The sequence below is a fragment of the Enoplosus armatus genome, chromosome 1, assembly GCF_043641665.1.
Source record: "Enoplosus armatus isolate fEnoArm2 chromosome 1, fEnoArm2.hap1, whole genome shotgun sequence".
NCBI lineage: Eukaryota > Metazoa > Chordata > Actinopteri > Centrarchiformes > Enoplosidae > Enoplosus > Enoplosus armatus.
The window spans coordinates 30,756,597-30,777,212 of NC_092180.1; the positions used below are offsets into that span (position 1 = coordinate 30,756,597).

General features: G+C 45.0%; 1 protein-coding gene across 1 annotated transcript; it reads right to left on the reverse strand.

Annotated features, from left to right (window-relative positions):
* Positions 1 to 210: 210 nt before the first annotated feature.
* On the reverse strand, positions 211 to 20,234 carry vstm2b (V-set and transmembrane domain containing 2B). The gene is made up of 5 exons (XM_070910223.1): positions 20,132 to 20,234; positions 19,412 to 19,599; positions 18,604 to 18,633; positions 17,427 to 17,865; positions 211 to 299 (listed from the first exon to the last, which is right to left on the reverse strand). The coding sequence occupies exons 1-5, from the start codon at positions 20,202 to 20,204 to the stop codon at positions 211 to 213; spliced, it is 819 nt and encodes a 272-aa protein (XP_070766324.1). The 5' UTR covers positions 20,205 to 20,234.
* Between the last annotated feature and the right edge of the window lie 382 nt (positions 20,235 to 20,616).

Genomic DNA, 20,616 nt, shown 5'->3' on the forward strand with positions numbered 1-20,616 from the left:
ACTCCTCCGTCCTCCGTGGCGCTGCTTTCACTCCCTGCAGTGATGTGTTGCAACGGCATACATCGATTTAATGTGACTCTTTCTGCCCTGGTGGGCACGGACTGCTGCTTGTTTTTTGTGTGTGTGTGTGTGTGTGTGTGGGTTTCTTTTGTTTTTTTGGTATAGAAAGTGAGAACGTTCCAGGTGGACATCATTTTGGTTGAAGTCTCTTCAGTGGGCCAACAGGAAGGGGATGAGCTTATGCAGGAACAGGAGAGTGATGCAGAGGAGGGGGTCCATGGTGCTCATCGCACCGCAGCCTGGATGAGAGAGACAGGTAGAAGATAAAGAAAGAAGAAAATTACGAGTGGATTCTGCAAATCACACTGACAGTATCTTATTGTTTAATAATAAGACAAGAAGACTAAGGGCCCGATTTAAACTCCCCTTTTGCCAGTTGAAGGGGGCATGATCTGGGTGCAAAGTAAGGCAAAAGGGCTTGTATTTAGTCTCTTCATTATTCATAGGTAAGTTGTGCTGGGGCTCAAGTCTCAGGATTTCTTGGTCTTAATAATAAAACACGTTTTCCTCGTGGCTGTAGAGATCAGAGGCCCAAATGAGGTGATGTAAGAATCTGAACATCAGAGCCTCTGAGTGATTGATATCAGCTGATGGGTTTACGCGCTCTCCCTCCTGCCTGTCAGCTGCCTTTTTTTCCCCCCCTCTTCCTCACAGCAGTACTAGGCTTTATTTTGATCCCAGCCTTCATCCCCTCACAGAGAATGTCAGGTGTCCTACTGTGCGGTGCCACCGGGGGACATCTGGGGTCCTATGCGCTATTACGCACGGCATAGTGGCTGGGCATGGAACCCTCATTGTTTCATCACATCAAGTGAATGTGTGTTTGTGCTTGTGGTAACCCCCCCCCCCCAACATAACAAATCCCACTGTAACCCCTGATAACAAGCAGACCCGGTGTAAGATAGGACCCTAAGAGTCTACAGCCATGCTGCGAGCCTGCACACAGCAGTGCTTTACCAGGTTCACCATCTTAGTTTAGCATGCTTACATTAGATAATTAGCATAAAACGCAAAGTACAGCCGAGGCTGATGGGAATTTTGGCATCATCTGGACAAGTCAGAGGATCACCGCAGTTGCTACAATTCCTCCTGAGAGGAACGAGAACAATCCAATAGCAACAGCACCAGCACAGAAGTCAGGGGATCACCAAAGTCACTGAGATTCATCATGTGAATCATCAGATTCATACACCTTGAATAATTTATCAAGTACATCTAGAGATATTTGAGTGAAAACCTTGATATGCAGGTGGCGCTAGAGGAAAAGTCAGGGGACCAAAGTCATTCGTTCCATGAATGCCTGTACAGAATGTCACGTCAGTCCATCAAGTAGATATTTCAGTCTGGACCAAAATGGTGGACCGAGGGACATTGCCATTCACAGAGCCCCCCCCCCCCCGGGTATATTTGCTGTTGCTACACCTGTTCAATCCATTCCTTTTAACACTTTTGCTCATGTTTTTGGTTTTGCAAAGGTGGAGGAAAAAGTCATGAACCTCCAAAACTCTTTGGATACCAAACATCTGATCTGATAGGACAATCACAGGGATTTGCATAATGGTCAGTAGGTTGGTCCCTTTTTATGTTAGTGGCATTGCTCGCACAAAAAGCTGATTTTCCACCCAGTCTGACATCACAATGCAAACTGGACCCTCTTGGTCCAGGGTGCTGGTCAGACTGCACACACCCTGTGCAGGGACCAGGTGTCCCTGCTGACGGGTCACCAAATATCACTCTAGCCGCTATCACCAGACTGACACATGTGACACCCTCAGTATAATCTAATGGAGATGTGTGTTCCCCTGTATGACCTCCCTGGGTTCTCTCTACTGACTGCCCATGAAGACAAATCTGTTACAGAAGCATCTTCACTTCAACATACAGAGTGAATATAAGCAGGAAAGTAGCTTTTTCTCAAGCCATACTGCGCGTATTTGATAGTGTGTGCTCATAAATAAATACTGGTAAAGACAGGGTATTATTCACAAGAAAGGCGGTGGAGCCTTTAATTTGAAAGCAAAAGAAAAAAGCTTTTGATAAGCTAATCTGAGCCTTTATCACCGCTAGACACGTACGATCCAGACAGCTCAATGCCACTGGGAGCTATTGAAGAAAATCCAGGAGAGAACACAACATATGGTCTTTGAAATATGCTCATGTCCTACAACTTTACATGTGCTTACTTATCGTATTTCCTCTCCAAAGTGTTCTATGTGATGAATTTAATTTCCCCTGGGCAGGCCAGAACGAAAAACCATTAGTAATGTGTCAGTAGTCCACTATTTGAGAGGCATTATTCAACAAGTGCCATGCAGGGGAGGATTCCTTTCTGTGAAATAAGGCTAAATAAAGAAAATGGCTTGGATTTAGATTGTGGCAGAGTGGCAGGCCTTATGCTAAATACACTACATACCTAGTCCACACAGTATATGTACAGTACCACAAGCGTAATAGCCATACAGTCACTTGGATGATATAAATCAAATACTGGAAGCATTTTGTTTAAATTATTATTTCAAGTATAACCTTAAACTAATCAACACTATGATGTGACGCTGCTTTAGAAATGTCGGCCACGACAAGTCGTCATTAGCCACGCGGACAAAGCCTATGTGTGTACCGGGGCTTCACTAGAGACCACTATCACTATGTTAAGATTCATGCTCTGAGCGTAGTGATCTCATAGAAATCCCACCTCTGAACCCCTCCTTCGATGTCTCCTTCACTCTGAGCGTATGTCTGGAGGGGTCAGCACCTGGATCAGTCAGGAGCTGGATCAGCCGAACACGTGCAAGACTGTGAGCGCAAAGTCAACGGAAGCTGCGGCGCACATTTGCGCGACGCGCATTTTCTTAGCAATACTGGCCCTTCAGGGTGAGTTGAAACATCCCTTGATCTGTCAACCTCTGCGTGCTAGAGAAAAGAGAGATACTGCCGCTCAGACATCATTTGACCTGTTGATTTATTATAAATCCTACTACAACCTCTCCTTGCTATATGCGAGGTGTGTAATGCTGAAGTCCTCCGATTCAAACCGCATCAATGTGCTAAGAGAAACTGCGCAGGAAGATGAAATGCTTTGCCTTTAGAAATAATCAGTAAGACATGCTTTTAAGATATCTCTGGAATCATTTCAGAGATTTTCCATGTTCCCATATCAGTCAACTGCAAACCCTTCGCGTGGGCTTGGACTGTCAGTCAGTCAGTCAGTGAAGTACAGGTTTAGCAAGGTGGTAAGAGATGCTATATGACTACTGAGAAACTTCACCAGCAGTCGTCAACAAATGATTCTGCTTCTGTCTGGAGGGGGCTCAGACAGATCACAAAAGCCCCCAATTCCATTAATGACTTGCAGCAGGGTTATTGATCATCCTCGCAAGTCAATCTGAGTAATCCATTTTCTCATCTTCCCTCAACCATAATGGCATTGCCTTCAAAGTCACTGTGTTATAGCGCAAGTGTCCAGTTGCCAGTTTCCAACCGACTTCAATTGTCATTTTCACACCCAGCACCCACGTTGTGTAAGTACTTGCACCCATCTGTGCGCCCATGGGCGCGTTGGTCTTGAAATGAGGTGTGGACAGGCGCATCGTTGGCGCATTGCTATCTTCAGGCAGCAGAAAGCGATAGCGCCATTGTCCAACAAAAACCTGGTCTAAAGTCTGGCACAGTATTTTCCTGCTATCTAAAGGTCTCCATGCTCTCCTGATGTTCTGATGTTCCAAGTTCTTACATCAACTCATATGATCTCTACAGCCACGAAGAAAACATGTTTTATTGTTTGAATTATTATTTTTTTTCCCCCAAATATTTTTATTGAAAGCTACAATACAATACTTTCAATTTCAGAAATACAAATTGCCTTTTCTTTTCTTTTTTACCCACACATACGTACACAGTCACATATGCAAAACAAAACAAAACAAAACAAAACAGAAACACTCTGATAAAAATGTAGAAGAAAATAATTAAATTAATTTACAGAGTGCCACATAATAAACAGTGAACAACCCCCCACCCACGTCCCCACTCGGCTCACCACGACCAACACACATACTACTGGTTACTCATGTAATATAAAAGGTACAACAGTAACAGGCACACATTCAATCAGGTAGTACCTCTAAATTAGTGAAATAGGAAATAAAGCCTGAAAATAGCGAAACAGATGAGTAACAGGGAGGTCATAGCGAGATGACAAATCGGCAAAATTATCAAAGACACCATCTACATATAAATCTTTGAATTGTGTAATACCCTTGTCATGCCACACTGAAAATGTCGAGTCCGAAAGTGATGGAGGAAATAAATGGTTATTATTTAGAGGACCCGAAGAAGATGCAGCTACAAATTTATAGTGCCGTCTAAATTGAAACCAGATTTTGAGTGTGTTAAATAGTTTGAATTATCAAGAAAAAATAAATGTAACCACTGCTTGTTACACTCACAGAGACGTGCAACTGCAGGCGCACCTGGCAATGTACTTGCGCCATGCGCTTTAGACCCTAAGGGGCCCTAAAAGTCTAAAATCCTGCCAGCGCCCTCCAGAAGCCGCAATGTTCATTACACTCCAGTATTGGAATAAACAGTTAGTGTGATATTCGTAGAATCTTAGCATCTTAGTAGTTGACTTAAACCAGCATCTAAGCTGCTCATCAAATTTCAGATCTCTAATAAAATTTTACATATTTTACTCCAACACCACCAGGCAGCTTCGTCAGGCCAAGGAGCCTGGCCAACCTGGCCAGAAACACACTGACAAAAGAGATCGGAGTAACAAAGAGGAACAACGGTTTTCAAGTAATGTGTGGACAGGCCTGCAGGACATCACCAGGTACAGGAAACCAACCCTCCCCCACATACACGCACTGTGGAGAACCATCAACTGGTCGACGACCTGAACGTGTTCTACTGTAATTTTGATAAGCCAACATTCACACCCCGTTACCCGCTCCGACTCAGACATCACACACGGACCCCCCCCCCACCAGCACTCAGGATCTCTGAAGAGGATGTGTGTCGGCTCTTTCAGACAGAAGACAGAAGATCAGCAAGGCACCCGGCCCAGACGCCACGTCACCGTCCTTTCTGAAAGACTACAGGGCATACAGGTCAGTGGATGATGTGGTCCACATGGAGCCGCGCTACATCCTGCAACACCTCACCTCCCCAGGGACATATGCAAGGGACTTTGTGGACCTTGACACCATCATCCCAGAAGTCCTTGACTCAAAAGTTAACTTTCATGCCAATCAAGGTCAATACACAATTTTATATTTTAAATATGGTTATTTGACATTGAGCTTTCACAGAAAATGCTTTCTTTAAAGAGTCCATAAGGTGGAGCTATTTAACATGTTGCAATTATTATTAAAAGGCCATGATGTAAATCTTGCCCATGTTCTGGGCTGACTATAATTAAACGTTAATATTAATACAGCAGAATACCCCCTTTGAGCTGCATGTATAGTATCTTTATAGATGCTTTAGGGATGAAGATCAAGTTTTTCTGGCCCTTATGCAATGGTGGGTATCTGCTGATGCCAAGTTCGATCAGATACTTCCATTAACCTAAATGTTGATGACATGTAATATAGCTGTAGCTACTAAATCTGACACACCTTATTTTTCATGAGCTCCTTGATCCAAACACTGAAGGTCCTGATTCAAAACGTTGAAGTTTAAAAGATTAAATTATTGATATGTTATGAATGAAAGTTTAATTGGAGACTCCTTAAACTGACATTAAGCGGGAGTTACAACTACAGGGACACTCTGTACAGTGGTGCTACAGAGAGGAGCTTCTTCCCTCACAAATGATCTGATGGGCCCCCCCAGACATGTTTGTCATTTGAACCTGTGAAAGTGACGGTCAGCACCAGCTAAACATGAGAAGCTGCCACCTGAATGTTTGTCTTTCCTTGAAGCACTGGACCAAATCATGAATCAGTGATCAAGCTAACTTTAACTCCTTATGTAAAATGTTATTCAGCTCTCCTATTGATGCCGCAGCTGCATATATTGTTGAGTCATCTGCATACATAGCAATTTGAGCCTTTTCTAAAACTAATGGAAGATCAACAGAAAACAACAGTGGCCCTAAACAGCTGCCTTGAGGTACTCCACAAGTAACGTGTCTGTCATTAAAGAAAACGGTCTGCCTCCTGTTTTTCAGGTAGCTCTCCATCCACTTTAATGCTAAGTGGAGCCATACTGGTATGTCCTTGCATTTATGAAGCAGACACTTACACTTCTTATTCTTCATTATTAAATCCTTAATTAGTATTGTGGAGGTACTATTAATTGTTTGGTGCATATTGCTCCTCCAATTGTTTACCTTATCATGAAAATAATCATTCACTTAATTAGCAATTTAAGTTTAAGGTTTAGTCAAGAATTTCCCTTCAACTTCAAAACATGCTGGGCGGGATTTGGCCCTACGTTCCATCATGCCATTTACTAAACTCCACAAATATTTATTGTCATTTTAACATCTTTAATTTCATTTCCATAAAACAGTAGCTTTTTCTTATTGATTAAATACATAACTCCGTAACCTCCTATAAATTAAATCAGACTCATAGCTTGACATGATAGCTACATTTTTTGCATCATCTCTTTGTTCCATAAGTTCCCTCAATTCCTCATCTATCCAGGGTGTTCCTGACTGTCTGCTTTCTAATTGGTGTGTGTTTCTCAATCATAAATAACACATTAAAGACTTCAAGGGCATCACCTGGATTATCCTTCTCTAGTACATATTCCCAACATATGTTCCCAACATATGTCAGCTGTAAATGACTCTTCACAAAATGTTTTGATTGATCGGAATACTCTTTGTCTCTCTTAAAAGCACCGCTAAATTATAATCACTACACCCCACTGGGATTGACAATGCATTTGAACATAAATGACTAAAATGTGTAAATACATGACTAAGTTACATGCATTAGTTGTAGCCTGCAGCTTCTCTGTAAGTGCACAGTGTAACATATTCCAGTCAATGTTTAAATCTCCTAAGTAAATGAATCTCATTACCAAGATCACACACTTTGCATAACACTTTTTCCAAATGAATTCCCTTTGCATTTGGAGGTCTGTACCAACATCCTACCAAAAGAGGTTTCAAATGTGGTAAATTAATTTGCAACCAAAGTACTTCAATATTAGCAGGCATTAGATTATGTCTCACTTTGGCTGGTATTTGATTTTGAATATATACTGCAACCCCCCCCACCCCCCCCCCCACCATATACATTCCTGCCCTCCAATGCATACTATAGCCACTGCTGCATCATTACATGTGTCTAAATGAGTTTCAGATATTGCTTACAAGTGAATACTTGTAAATTGATGGTGATTCAAATTGTATCTTGTTTTCCCTTCATTCTACTTTGGGAGCTAGACTGAAACATACATTTAACCCATTCAACACAAGCACAATCACGCACTCAAACATACACACATGAACACACACGCACCACGTCAAGCATTCGTCGACATTTTGGTTACTTAGGACTTGTTATCGCAACCACTGGGAAAACAGTGAGAAAGGTCTGCAGCAGCGTCTTACAGCACCACTCAATTCACATATACTGAAAGGGTAAATCCTGTGAAAATGTGATGGAAAACAACATACATCCGCCCACAAGTTCCACATGTGAACACACACACACACAAACACACACACACACACACACACACACACACACAGAGCCTGTGCAGATTCAGCTATAATCACTCTTTACTTGCAGGTTGAGATACTGTGGCACTCATGGAGAAAACATCCACCCACCATGATTTTCTTTGCCTTTGAGTCTTGGGTTGGTGTATAAGTATGCAAATGTTCTCAGCATTATTTTATTCTAAAACACGTAGGCACTCTTAAATACTACAGTTAATAACCCGCTGTATTTTTTCAATGTTTTTCCTCTCATTTCTTCCTCTTGACTACCTACCCGTCCACATATTTTCCCATTTCTCTCTGTTATTGTGCCATTTTAATATCTGAGAAAACAGCCTCTTAATTCTCACCATCCAATCACTGAGCCTACAAGTGCCACTTCTCCTTCGTCACCCACATGGGAGTCAGTTATGAGCAATGCACTATTAACCCAATGAATGAGTAGCACACGACCACCAGCTCCTGACACTGTGTCATCATTGAGCCACCACCACAACCAGCATCCAGCCACCACCACCTCCACAACCAGCAGCAGCCTATTACTAGTAAAATCCTAGTAATAGCTTCAGCTTTTTTGTAATATGCCGGATATGCACCTTAAAAGACAAGTGGCCATCAATGAAAAACCCAAAGTATTTAAAAGTAGATACCGACTCAATTTGTTGACCACTTCTAGTTACAATTCTCTCGGACAATGCTAATCAAATGCATACGCATATGAAGACACGCAAAAGCCTCAGCAGGAGTGGGTGCAACGCAGTAAATGACAGTGTCATCAGTGTACAAATGAAAGGCTGAGCTTAGCAATTTATGTATATAGTAAATAATGTGGTGGAGGAGGTGACGATAAAGACCTGAATATTGTCAGTGGTCCTGTCAATAATTGGAGATACTAGATATTGGAGAATTGGAGTTAAAGAGTGGACAATGAATTATTAAGGGCAGGTGGGGGCCGTTAGCATCTCACCAGAATAATATGGTGATTTATAGATAATTCTACATCAAGGGCTAACAACTCAAGTTCTTTACTTACAGACTCAGTAAGTACTAATTTAACGCCAAAGTTGCGCTAGATATAAATAGCCACTCCACCGCCTTTTCTTTGACGGAATGATATGTTAACACGTCATTAACATAACATGAATGTTATCAGAATGATAAACATTGTAGCCATTAATGCAAATATCCTTATCAGGCACAGATTTAGAAATCTTTCAGATGAGACAACAATAACAACATTTGTTGAGTTTATCCAGATCATGTCCAACTTAGAGGGTAAACTCCGTACATTGATATGAATAATCCCAAGACCAGAGCAAACACTGAGGCACGGAGACTAAACGTGCTCACACACAAAGAGACGTGCTGCCACAAGCTGCAATCTTGGATTCATCATATAAACCGCTCGATGACTCCGGAAGGAAAAGCAGGGCTTGGATCAGGCTTTGTTTAGCAATGGAGGAGAACTGCCGAGCAGTGCTGAGCAGTGAAAGAGCACTTTGAGGAACTCCCGAACCTGACCAACACATCATCTGTGGAGGAGGCAGAGTTTGAAGACTTGTGGGAAGCCTCACCCATATCCCTGGCAGAGGTCGCTGGGGTAGTAAAGAAGCTCCTCAGCGGTAAGGCTACAGGTGCTGTACAGATGCTGAAGGCTCTGGTTGGGCTGTCTTGGCTGACATACCTCTTCAGGGACAGTGCCTGTGGTGTGGCAGACCAGGGTGGTGCTTCCCATTTTCATAAAGGGGGACTGGAGGGTGTGCTCCAATTATCAGGGTATCACACTGCCCAGCCTCTCTGGGAAAGTTGCCGAACCTCAGATTCAATGCAGATTCCGTCCTGGTCGTGGAACAGTGGACCAGCTTTTTACCCTTAGGGGTGTTATGGGAGTTTGCCAATCCAGTCTATGTGTTTTTTTGGACTTGGAGAAGGTGTCCAAGGCCTGGGGGTTCTGTGGGGGGTACTGCCAGAGTATGGGGTATTGTGGCCATTGCTATGAGCCATTCAGCCTTTATATAAGCATAAAGTCAAACACGTTTTCAGTGGGTATTAGCCTAGACCAGGGTTGTCCCCTGTCACCGAATCTGTTTGTGACTTTCATGGACAGGATCTCAGGATCAGAATGCATGGCAGCTACCAAACACATTTCGACTTGTAGTTGTTCTCAAACAGGAAAGCTCTCCCCGACAGGCATTTAGGGAAAAGTAGGAAATCACTTAATCCCATCCCATATATAGTTTCTTGAAGCCAGTCAGGTTAAAAGCTCTGAATAGGGATGTCTCGGATTTGTGAAGCTTAAAGGTAATCCATGTTTTTAAATTAACAATGGCTCAAATGTAAAGATGTGTTGCTCATAGCGACAAAGCCCCACCTGACTCTGCAGTTCCCCTCAGCTCTACAGAGAATGCTAGCATCTTTCAGCTGTTTCTACTGTTCAGGTTCACTCTCACTGCTCTCATAGCGTTGTTTTCAGCGACAAAGCTGTAAAAAGCCACTGTGCCCTACCTGCTCAGCAGCAAACAGCAGACAAACACAGTTAGAGACTAGCTGGTGAACATCGTGGAGCATTTAGCAGCTATATGAGCCAGGTATTTCCCTCAGGAGTTGGTGGAGACCAAAAACAGAGCTAACAGAGCGAGAATACTGGACTGACATTCATCAGGTGACACAAACACCGCTCCACGTGACGGGTCATGTTGCTCTCTGACTGCTGGATGCGGAAATAAGAAACTGTTTGCTGACACATCGGCATATCAACTTCCTACTGAAATATTGTGTCAATATTGTGTTTATAGCTTGAGTGGCCAAAAAAAACGAATTAATGTAGGTTTAAGCAACTCAAGTGCAGAGCTGTCAATGGTATCATTAGGTTTCAACAAACATACATCAAAACGCTGTTGGGAATGACTTAGTTTAGTTTAGTTCCATTCTGTCGTAAAACAACATGAAGTTCACAAAACAGCGGTCTTTCATTATGACCTGACCGATGCCAACAATGTGGCTGTGACTGTGATCGAAGAGCATCTGAATGTAAACGCCTCGTAAATACAACTTGTCATGCAACGTTTTTTCCCACCTTTACAAGTTGACGAGGACTCAGTGAATGCAGCATAAAGCACATGACTGGGACGGACAGACAGAGAGACGGGGGTGGGGCAGGCTTATCAGTGAGTAGGCAAGGCCACCGAACCACCGGATTGAAAAATTAAAATATGAGAGGCAATTTGAGACACCTGTAAGCTTACCCCCCCCCCCTCTCCCCCTGCCAGCCGTCGCCTCCGCCCCCCCCCCCCCCATATTAATTGTTTCTGCCACTCAGCTGTCAGATGACATTGCAGAAAAGTGACAGATGCTTGCGTTTTTGAGTCCCCTCCCCCCCTCTCACAACATTACTATCACTGTTATTACTGAGGATAAGGCAGCAGAGCCGAGAGCGAGCATGAGGTCATCTTCGAATTTTGCCACGCTTTGTAACCTTCATCTGTTGTTAAATACTTAGAGCAGATCAACTCTGAGGAAACTGGGAGAAAAACTGCCAAGATGGATTCCTCCGGGTTCTTCTGTCAATAGAAAAGTGTCAGCGAGCCACTTAAAGTGTATTGGATTTAGTGTGTAACAGACAGTCCACTCAAGGACTCAACTGTGAAAATATCAGCCCACACCACCGCAATATTAATCAGGAGCACTTTTGATTCAAATCTGCACTGGCTGTATGCTGCGCATTTTCATCTAATGCTTCTTTTCAATCAGGAATTAATAATAGCACATTTCCCAGGTGCAAATTTCACATTAGACATCAAGTCAAGCAATTATTGAAAACTGAATTTCTATTCTAGATTACAATAACTGACGACCACAAGTGCAATAAAAATCATTTCAATCATTTCAGGAACGTAGACCCCAAGCTGTGACAAAGACAGGAAGCAAAAGCAAAACAGCAGTTTAGACAGAAAAACAAACCCCGGGCGAACGTGGAATGGTCAGCCGTGCACTCGACAAAAGGACTGTTTGATTTCGGCAGCATTTCCTAGAGAAAAAAAAAAGCCGATTCATAAGCTACAATAAATGTATTTGAGCAAAGAGGACAACACGGGATCATCTGGATTAAGATCAGAGAAAAGAATTGTTCTGTGATCAGCCACTGCACTTCAGCCAGATGTAAAAATCACTTTTCTGTTGCCCGATTTCACCATCAGTGTGTTCACACTTGACGTGTGCCCTCAGTCATGTCAATATGTTTGCATCAGAAAGCCACGTGCGTGTGTTTCTCGGCACAGCAAATACAGCGTGGATTAAACGTAACTTGATCCGGGATGCAGAAAAAACGGTTTCATTGGGACCTTCAGAAATGACACAAAGCCTCAAGAGTTTGATCATTTGACACTGACAGCCTGCCTTCATTCTCGTGCTCTATCTACTGTGCACGTTAGTGCTGACATCGATCATTTCTTTCAATGTCATTCCATTCGAATAGTTTGTTAGTAACCGCTTACACAGTCTCTGAACCTGTTAAGCAGTTCTGTGTACGTGCTTTTCATCGTTTCCTGATGCACTTTTACCTTATTTTTTTTTATGGAAACACCATACAGAGACATTTCTATCCTTCAACTGAAATGGATTTTTGCTTGACTGATTGTCAAGTTTTAGGTTTTAAATATTCTTATTTTTAGCTGCCAACCAACTCCCATTCGAGGCACGCTGTCTTGATCTGACTCCTTGTCCACGGGTACACGGGCTAATCTGATTTCTCACTCGTGAAACTCACGCAATAACACTGCAATGTATGGGAAGGATTTCACTTCCCCTCTGATTTTGCCAGGAAATCTCTCCAGGAGACCCTCTAGAACCTGCAACATGTTGAAAATATAGTCACGGATTGACAGCTCTAATAAATAATTGAAAAAAAACCTTCACCGAGATTTAGTCCAGCTCTTTTCATCCGTAAACCATGGAACCACACTGACTCTTCTGTGCTGTTATTAGCCGCCCCAGCGATAAAAGCCAACATTGGAAAGCTAAATCAACAAGCCTCTGCTCCATGAAATCAATTTCACTTGAATTAAAAGCGAGTGGCCGGCCGGCAGATCTCTTGTCTCTTGTCTCTGCAAATGCTTCATCTGCTCTTTCATCTGGTTACAGTATGAGATATCACAGCACATTCGCACAGTCCGCCTTCCTCGGCTACTCATTATCCAAGGCAGTGCTTCCCAATCAGGGGGGTTGTTGAGACACAAAATAAATGTGAGGTGTCACGACACGAATAATGAAACAGTAAAGAAAAAAAAGAACAGTGCAATTGCTTGTATTCTTTTTTGGGACTCTTCTCGAACTGTTGCTTTTTTTTCCCCTGAGGCCGGACCTCCAACAGCAACAGGTAGTACGAGTAGTTTTGAGAGACCCGGGCGTGTCCAGAGAGTGGGATGGGCCACCCCATTATCCTAAACTATGACTGGCTCCCTTCCCGGTCAGAGGCGGACCTTAGTTCCACTGTTTGATGAGCATTTTGACTTTTGGAGGTAAAGTTTCTTTTTGAGGACTTGCAGAAGAAAGCATGGTGCCACTCTGTTGTGCTGTGATTGGTCGGTCTATTCATCTTTTAAATGCACCTTTTAAACAAAGGAATTCAAGAAACTGTAAGATACTGTAATGTGATACTGTGACTGGGGGTCCAGCGTGGACGCCTATTCTTTTAAAGGGGTCACAATTAGGGCTGGGCAATTACTTGAAAGGTATCTGAAACCGACATTATAACCTAATTTCTGTCATATTGATTTGTTGAATAAATTCATGCCTTCATATAGGCATAAGTACAACACAGACTCTCCCTCTACATACACAGCCGGTCACAGTCCAATCAGCATTGTTCCACCTTGCAGTTTTAAGCGATGTAATTAACTCTGCGTGCCGAACGGAATGCAGCTGAGGGGGGGGGGGGGGGGGGGGGGGCAGGGCAGATGAGAAAGAGTTGGTACACAAAAAGATGTCATGTCGGTCGTGTGTCCATGTCGGGAACACTTTGGAAAGCAAAGCTTGCTGTGTGCAAGAGAGAGAGGCGGGGTGCTGGGCGTCAGGTTGGTAGTGAGCCATGACTGCAAGCGTAAATATCCGGTTGGTGCTACAGTTCCTGAGCTGTGTTAACCAGCAGCTGCAAATCAAGTCAAAGAGTCTCTCCTGTGGTATGAAAAAAATGTTGTCATAGTCCATGGGTTTATTGTTCAGTACAAAGAGTGAATAAGTGCATTTAATGGATATTAATCATTACCGGGGTAAATGTGACAATTAATCGTGAAATTGATTTTAGGTGATATTGCCCGACCCCTCGTCACAAGCCAATAACACCAGAATTTGCTGATCTAAGGGAACTCGCACAACACCAACTGCAATTTAACACAGTGGGGGTCAGAGTCACTGTTATAGTCACAAGTGACCGTAAATTAGTAATTGGCCGTGTATACTTATTTACACGGTTTTGGAGAGGTTGTAGCAGGAGTCCACCTCTCACTGATAGTTAGTCAAGTAATAGATTATGGTCACCTTTTATTTTCTGGACTCCTCAGCCTTGTATCAGATGGAAATGCGAGGCAGAGAACAGTTAATATCATCACTGTAACTGCTCTGAAATGGCCAAAACAATAAGAGGCATTAAGTGATTGGGCTTGAAGTCGAGCTTCTTGACTGTGAGGTTTAATGTGCTGCGTCCCTGACAGGATCCCTGACATGTTCCCTGACAAGTTCCCTGACAGGATCCCTGACATGTTCCCTGACAAGTTCCCTGACAGGATCCCTGACATGTTCCCTGACATGTTCCCTGACAAGTTCCCTGACAGGATCCCTGACAGGATCCCTGTCATGTTCCCTGACATGTTCCCTGACAGGATCCCTGTCATGTTCCCTGACAAGTTCCCTGACAGGATCCCTGACATATTCCCTGACAGGTTCCCTGACATGTTCCCTGACAGGATCCCTGTCATGTTCCCTGACAAGTTCCCTGACAGGATCCCTGACATGTTCCCTGACAAGTTCCCTGACAGGATCCCTGACATGTTCCCTGTCATGTTCCCTGACATGTTCCCTGACAGGTTCCCTGACATGTTCCCTGACAGGATCCCTGTCATGTTCCCTGACAAGTTCCCTGACAGGATCCCTGACATGTTCCCTGACATGTTCCCTGACAGGTTCCCTGACATGTTCCCTGACAGGATCCCTGTCATGTTCCCTGACAAGTTCCCTGACAGGATCCCTGACATGTTCCCTGACAAGTTCCCTGACAGGATCCCTGACATGTTCCTTGACATGTTCCCTGACAGGTTGCCTGTATGTTGCACACACTGTTCCCTCAGGTTTTTGCAAATATTAAAAGAGGCAAATCTGCTCCTTCTAAATGTTTTTACAAATGCAAACAAAGTTAAATGTTCACTTTATCCACTCAAAACTCACATTTAAACAGAAAATAGAGGCACATGGATGCATTGTGATGAATCTATCACCCAAATATTAAATTGCTGATATGTCAGAAATGCCTGGTATGGTAACATATTTTTAAGCTATCATTGCCTGATTCTTTGGCTAATACAGCTTTATCCACACACACACACACACACACACACACACACACACACACACACAGATGCTGACTTTCTTTCAGACATCCCTCATAAAAGGAGGTTCTGACTGTGAGGTTTTATGTGCTGCGTCAGTAATCACCAAGAATATAACCAACAGATGTAGGTTACATAAATGAACAGTGGACACATGGCTTCACAACTTCTGTGTTAATCACTAGTCTGTTTTTGGTTTGGGGCTTATTGACAAGTGCATAGATACAGGAGGATGAACTCTGTGTCCAGTAATATCCAGTGAACTGCAATAAATCCAAACCTGCTGTGTGCATTTGGCCATACCAGTCTGCAGGGTGGGCCTGCCCCATTTAACCTCACTGCATATGACCACCAGAGGGGTTTCCTCATTATAACTGCAATGCTTGGAGCAGAAACGGCTGTATTATTAGTACCTGTCCTGATTAAACTAAACACGACACTGTTTCCAAGTGTCTGCAATCACACAGAGATGAGCACACATTACATCAACTCAAGTGTGTCAAACATGTCACATTTATTTTGGCAGAACGTTTTCAAACGTCTATGCTGTAGTATTTTTTCTCTTGCAGGTGGATCCCTGATATGTTCCCTGACAGGTTCCCTGACATGATCCCTGACATGTTCCCTGACAGGTTCCCTGACATGTTCCCTGTAAGTTGCACACACTGTTCCGTCAAGTTTTTGCAAATATTAAAAGAGGCAAATCTGCACCTACGATCATTCTAACTGTTTTTACACATGCAAACAGAGTTAAATAGATGCACATGTATGCACTGTAATGCACCCAAATTTTAAATGCCTGGTATGGTAACATATTCTTAAGCTATCGTTGCCTGATTCTTTGGCTAATATTGCTTTATCTTTCAGACATCTCTCATAAAAGGCTACACGTGTAGGAGCAGTCCTCTCCCTTGTCCCTGTGAGAAGCCTTTGACTGCCTGATCAAAGCTGTGAGGACAGTGGACTGACACTCAGACGTCAGCACACACACACACACATAGAACAGCAGGAACAACATCCACACATCTGACTAGCCCCTGTCATATAGCAACATAATTCCAGCGCATGGCAGTATAGATGTTGATGTGTACTGCGTGCACACAGTATTTGCATGTTTCCGTCCTGCACACAGCACCTGTCATACAGTCCATGAGGCTGACTGACTGCGCTCTGCATCAGACAAGACTCTACCAGACTCGGATGAGTTTTAATTATTCACAAGTACGCCTCATCGAACAGAACTGGGTCAGGTAGAAGAGCCATGGGGAGGTAGATTACAACTCTCCACCCCCCTCTTGCTCCCATCCCTCCCATGCCATCTGCCAAGCCGCTGTCATAAATAAGTGTTACACGTTCGCAAACAAGTAAAACAAAAACTCTCCCCTGATTTAAAGAGATTTCAGACGTGTGACTGAGGTATGGCATATGAACTGATGATGGAGATGGAGAATGCTGAGCTGGGCGATCACACTCATTTTCACGCTCACAACACACGAGAGGACACTTGCGGGATAGTGAATGCAGAGACATTCATACTCTCACACACAGGTTTACCACCAAATCTGGGAGTCACTACTGGTGCTGGAATAAGACAATATGGACATAACACAAAATGTCCTCCCACATACTATATCTGTGTCTCTACTTCCAAATGGGGCCAAATGAAAGACACTTCATATATTTGTATGAACAGGATGTTATTATTTTAAGTATTTTGTGTCCAATACGACACGGAAAAACAACTTGTCACGTGTGTCGCAGATATTGTACACACAAAAAAAGGGGGACATGCAATTGATGAAAAGACTCCTTGGTGAATCTCAGACTGAAACATTTTCCACAACAACACAAAGATAAAGGGTCCCTTAACTACAGCACATTTGCTCAGATCTGAGTTGCAAAGATGGATGAACCTTAAGACAGATGCAGACCAGCACTGCAGCCACATGCAGTCTGCTGAGCTGGGAGTGTAAATCTCAGGTGCTTCCTCCCTTCTACCGCCACCAGGGGTCACTGTGGCTCTGTTTCACTTCCACCCCCACAACCCCCCCCCCACACACACACACACTGACACGCTCACTCACCAGCTCCATGCTGCTGCCGGAGGATGGCTGCATTCCCTGGCAGAGGTGAGGCTGACGACTTGGCCACCGAGGTGGTGGTGGACGAGATGGACGGGAGGAGACCGGGCTGGGCCTGCTGAGGCACCCGGTGCTTCCCCTGCCCTAACCTCTGACCTCCTGCGAGCCCCTGGTCGGGCTCTGAGGTGGCCCTCCCTGCTCCGCCCCCTCCCAGCGCTGTATTGGTATTCCTCAGAGGCCAGCGGTTCTGGATGTGCGACACGGCCTCCTCGGCCACCATGCCGTCACCCGGTGTGACGCGCAGCGCGGCGTGAACCGTATATTCCTGAGTCTCGTCGGCCCACAGGTCAGACACGCGGCACTCGTACACCCCCTCATCTTCCTTCTTCACCTTGGACAGGCTGAGGCGGTGGGAGATGGCGTTGCCCTGAACGCGCACGGTCTGGAACCGAGGCAGAGGAAGAAAGAAACGCTGAAACAATGGCAAGCAGCAGCGCTTGAACAACTACCAGTTTTAGTACGCATTAATCATCAGCTTAATAAGGGTAGCGTCATGTTTTATGAGTAGAGGTGGACGCACAGGCCCCAAGTCAAGACCCTGTGTTAGCTGCTCAGCAGACCGACACATTAGTTCTCATGGAGCCTCAATTATCCCTAATAAAAGTCACGCTTTGACTGTAAAAATTTAACATATTATCATAGGCCAACCTGCCAGAGCGGCTTTAACACTGACACCATATCTGAAGAAACTGGGACAGCAGAAGACTGAAGAAATCCTTAGGTGAATAATAATCACAGGATTTCGTTGACTAAAATGTGTATAAATAGACATAAAAAGGATCTCGTGAACTTCCGTTTCGAGGTGCCAAGATCAAAGAAGAAGAGGCAGAAAAGCTTGTGGTTCGAGTGTTAAACCAGACCTTCAATGCATTTAATGGAGTCGTCATAAAGAGACACAGAAAAACGGTTTCAGCCCGAAGAAAGGAGAGTGTCCGCCAATGGGAGAAACGCTACGCTCCACCTTTTAATCACAATGTCAGGTGGGCGTTTGCTTTCTCTCAGGACGTGCTTAAGTGCTGCTCTGTCAAACACGGGTCTAAGTCGTCACATGGCAGGTAGAACGGCCTGCTGGTCAACACATCAGTCCGTGCAGTCGGGGGGGGGGAGAGAAGACACTTACACTTATTTTCGTGGCCTCTCTGGGAGCGACCTGAAAAGAGAGAGCATTGTGAGTCCCACGTATGCAGCATGTTCAATGAATCAATGGATAGCGACAGCAACTGTTAAACTACTAAAAGATGCTCATGGCATGAGCAGAGCTGGTTGCGTACATTTCTCAAAGACGCCATTGATAACCTCTCTCTCTCTCTCTCTCTCCCTCTCTCTCACTTGCCTTTTTCCTCAGCCCCCCCACCCCCACCCACCCACCCCCCTCCTGCATGTTTGAATGTGCTTAAACCGCAGAGGAAATGCCGCAGATGTGATTGTTCCTGACGACTGAAAAAGACTGATTTGTCATGCAGGGGGGGGGGAGTAATTCCCACTGCGTCCTGCCAAAACATCCTATCATGGCGGTTTTTCGGCAGCGGACCTGAGAGGAATGTAATGGTGTCGATAACCAACAAGTGCTCCTTCTGCAGTCCGATGACACCGATGGGCCTGAGTAACGCACATGCCCCCTTTGCTTCTGTCTGATGGTATAAAGCCGTGGTCGGGCACATGTCAGGAGGAGTCTGTGGTGAGCTGATAAACTGCATGACACTGGTGGTTCTTACTTAACAAATGTGGGAAGAAAAAAAAATAAAAAATAAAAAATACTGTCTGCAACAGGCTCATTTCAAGAAGGACTGACACGGATATTTGCAAGCCTGTGGATTTACAAATACAGGCCAGTGTGCATGCACATATGCACGGTGTACAAATGCAGAAGCGTGTTATCAGCAGACCTGAGTTATGCGTAATTAAGCGAAGGTGTTTTGCGTCGTTACCTTGGCTCTGTTGGCCGGGGCGCTGATCTGCAGCTCGTGAGGCAGCTCTTTAGGCGCATCCTCCTTCAGGTACCACCACTGGATCTCCAAAGACATGGGCGCAGAGCTGACAGCCTTGAAGGCGCAGGGCATCTCCACGTCCTCTCCCTCCCCCACACTCACATCTTTGGGGACTTCAGTAAACGCAGCTTTGGCCATGTGAAGAGGGGAGAGAGAGGCAAGGCAGATTAACAAATGAGTGGCGTGAACGTGAACTGCTCTCTCTCTCTCTCTCTCTCTCTGTGTGTGTGTGTGTGTGTGAAACCCCTTTCATAAACCTAAAACAATCCAGAGTTTTGCTGCACATCCTACAGCCCCCCCCCCCCCCCCCCCCCCCCATTAACCGTGATCCATAGACTTTACAGGAGCACCTGTGACCTATAATCTGCCTCAGCTCTATTTGATCAAATAATGGAAAGCAGTTCTCTCTAACCTGTTCCTGGGCCACAGCTGGGCCATTCCGTTACAACCCCCCCCCCTCCCACCACCTCACCCCCCAAACTATTCACCCAGAAGCAACGAGTGTACAGCGGGAATGCACAGGCTTAGTTTCAACACTGGCAGGATGCATGTTTAATCCTGCGGACAGCTGCCATTTATTTGAAAGTAGGCTATAGCTTTCGAAACAGCCGCGGCCGATTTCGCGACGCCATTCCCCGCTCGCCTCCTCTCCACACTTACCGTCGGCGCAAACCACAAAGGGCGAATTGAGGATGAAGTAATAAAGGAGGCTGTAGAGTCCCGCTTTTTCCATGTCACAGCAAGGCTCGTCACACTCAGCACGGACATTAGACGGTCGCTTGACCTGGACGTGTAAAGCCTGCGTCCCGTTCGCCGCCTATTCAGATAGCTCCAAATATGGGCATGGGAGAACCGCGATCCAGAGGCAGCCGGGCAACGCGTACGATCCGGAGGTGAGCTCGGGCGTCATCGTTGGGACCGCTTGTCGGCGCAGAGAGCCAGAAACCCGGGGTCATTCCGTCAGCCGGGGTGGGGGGGGGGGGGGGAGTCACGGGCGTGGGGTTAATCCTTCTGGCGGAAGGCGGCTCCCTCATTCCCCGCTGAGCGGCGTCTGGAAGTGGGCGCCGAACTTCCCGGTGAGCGGCAGGAACCTGCTCTTCGTCATCACCCCCGCTTCCCTCTCTCCGGGCTTCGCTCCAACACGC

Excerpts from the sequence above, each read along its gene's own strand:
- vstm2b (XM_070910223.1), bottom strand. The coding sequence starts at position 20,204 with ATGGAAAAAGCGGGACTCTACAGCCTCCTTTATTACTTCATCCTCAAT. Across the intron at positions 19,600-20,131 it reads CTTTGTGGTTTGCGCCGACG|CTGCGTTTACTGAAGTCCCC; the intron begins GTAAGTGTGGAG and ends ACATGGCCAAAG. Across the intron at positions 18,634-19,411 it reads CCCCGGCCAACAGAGCCAAG|GTCGCTCCCAGAGAGGCCAC; the intron begins GTAACGACGCAA and ends CTCTCTTTTCAG.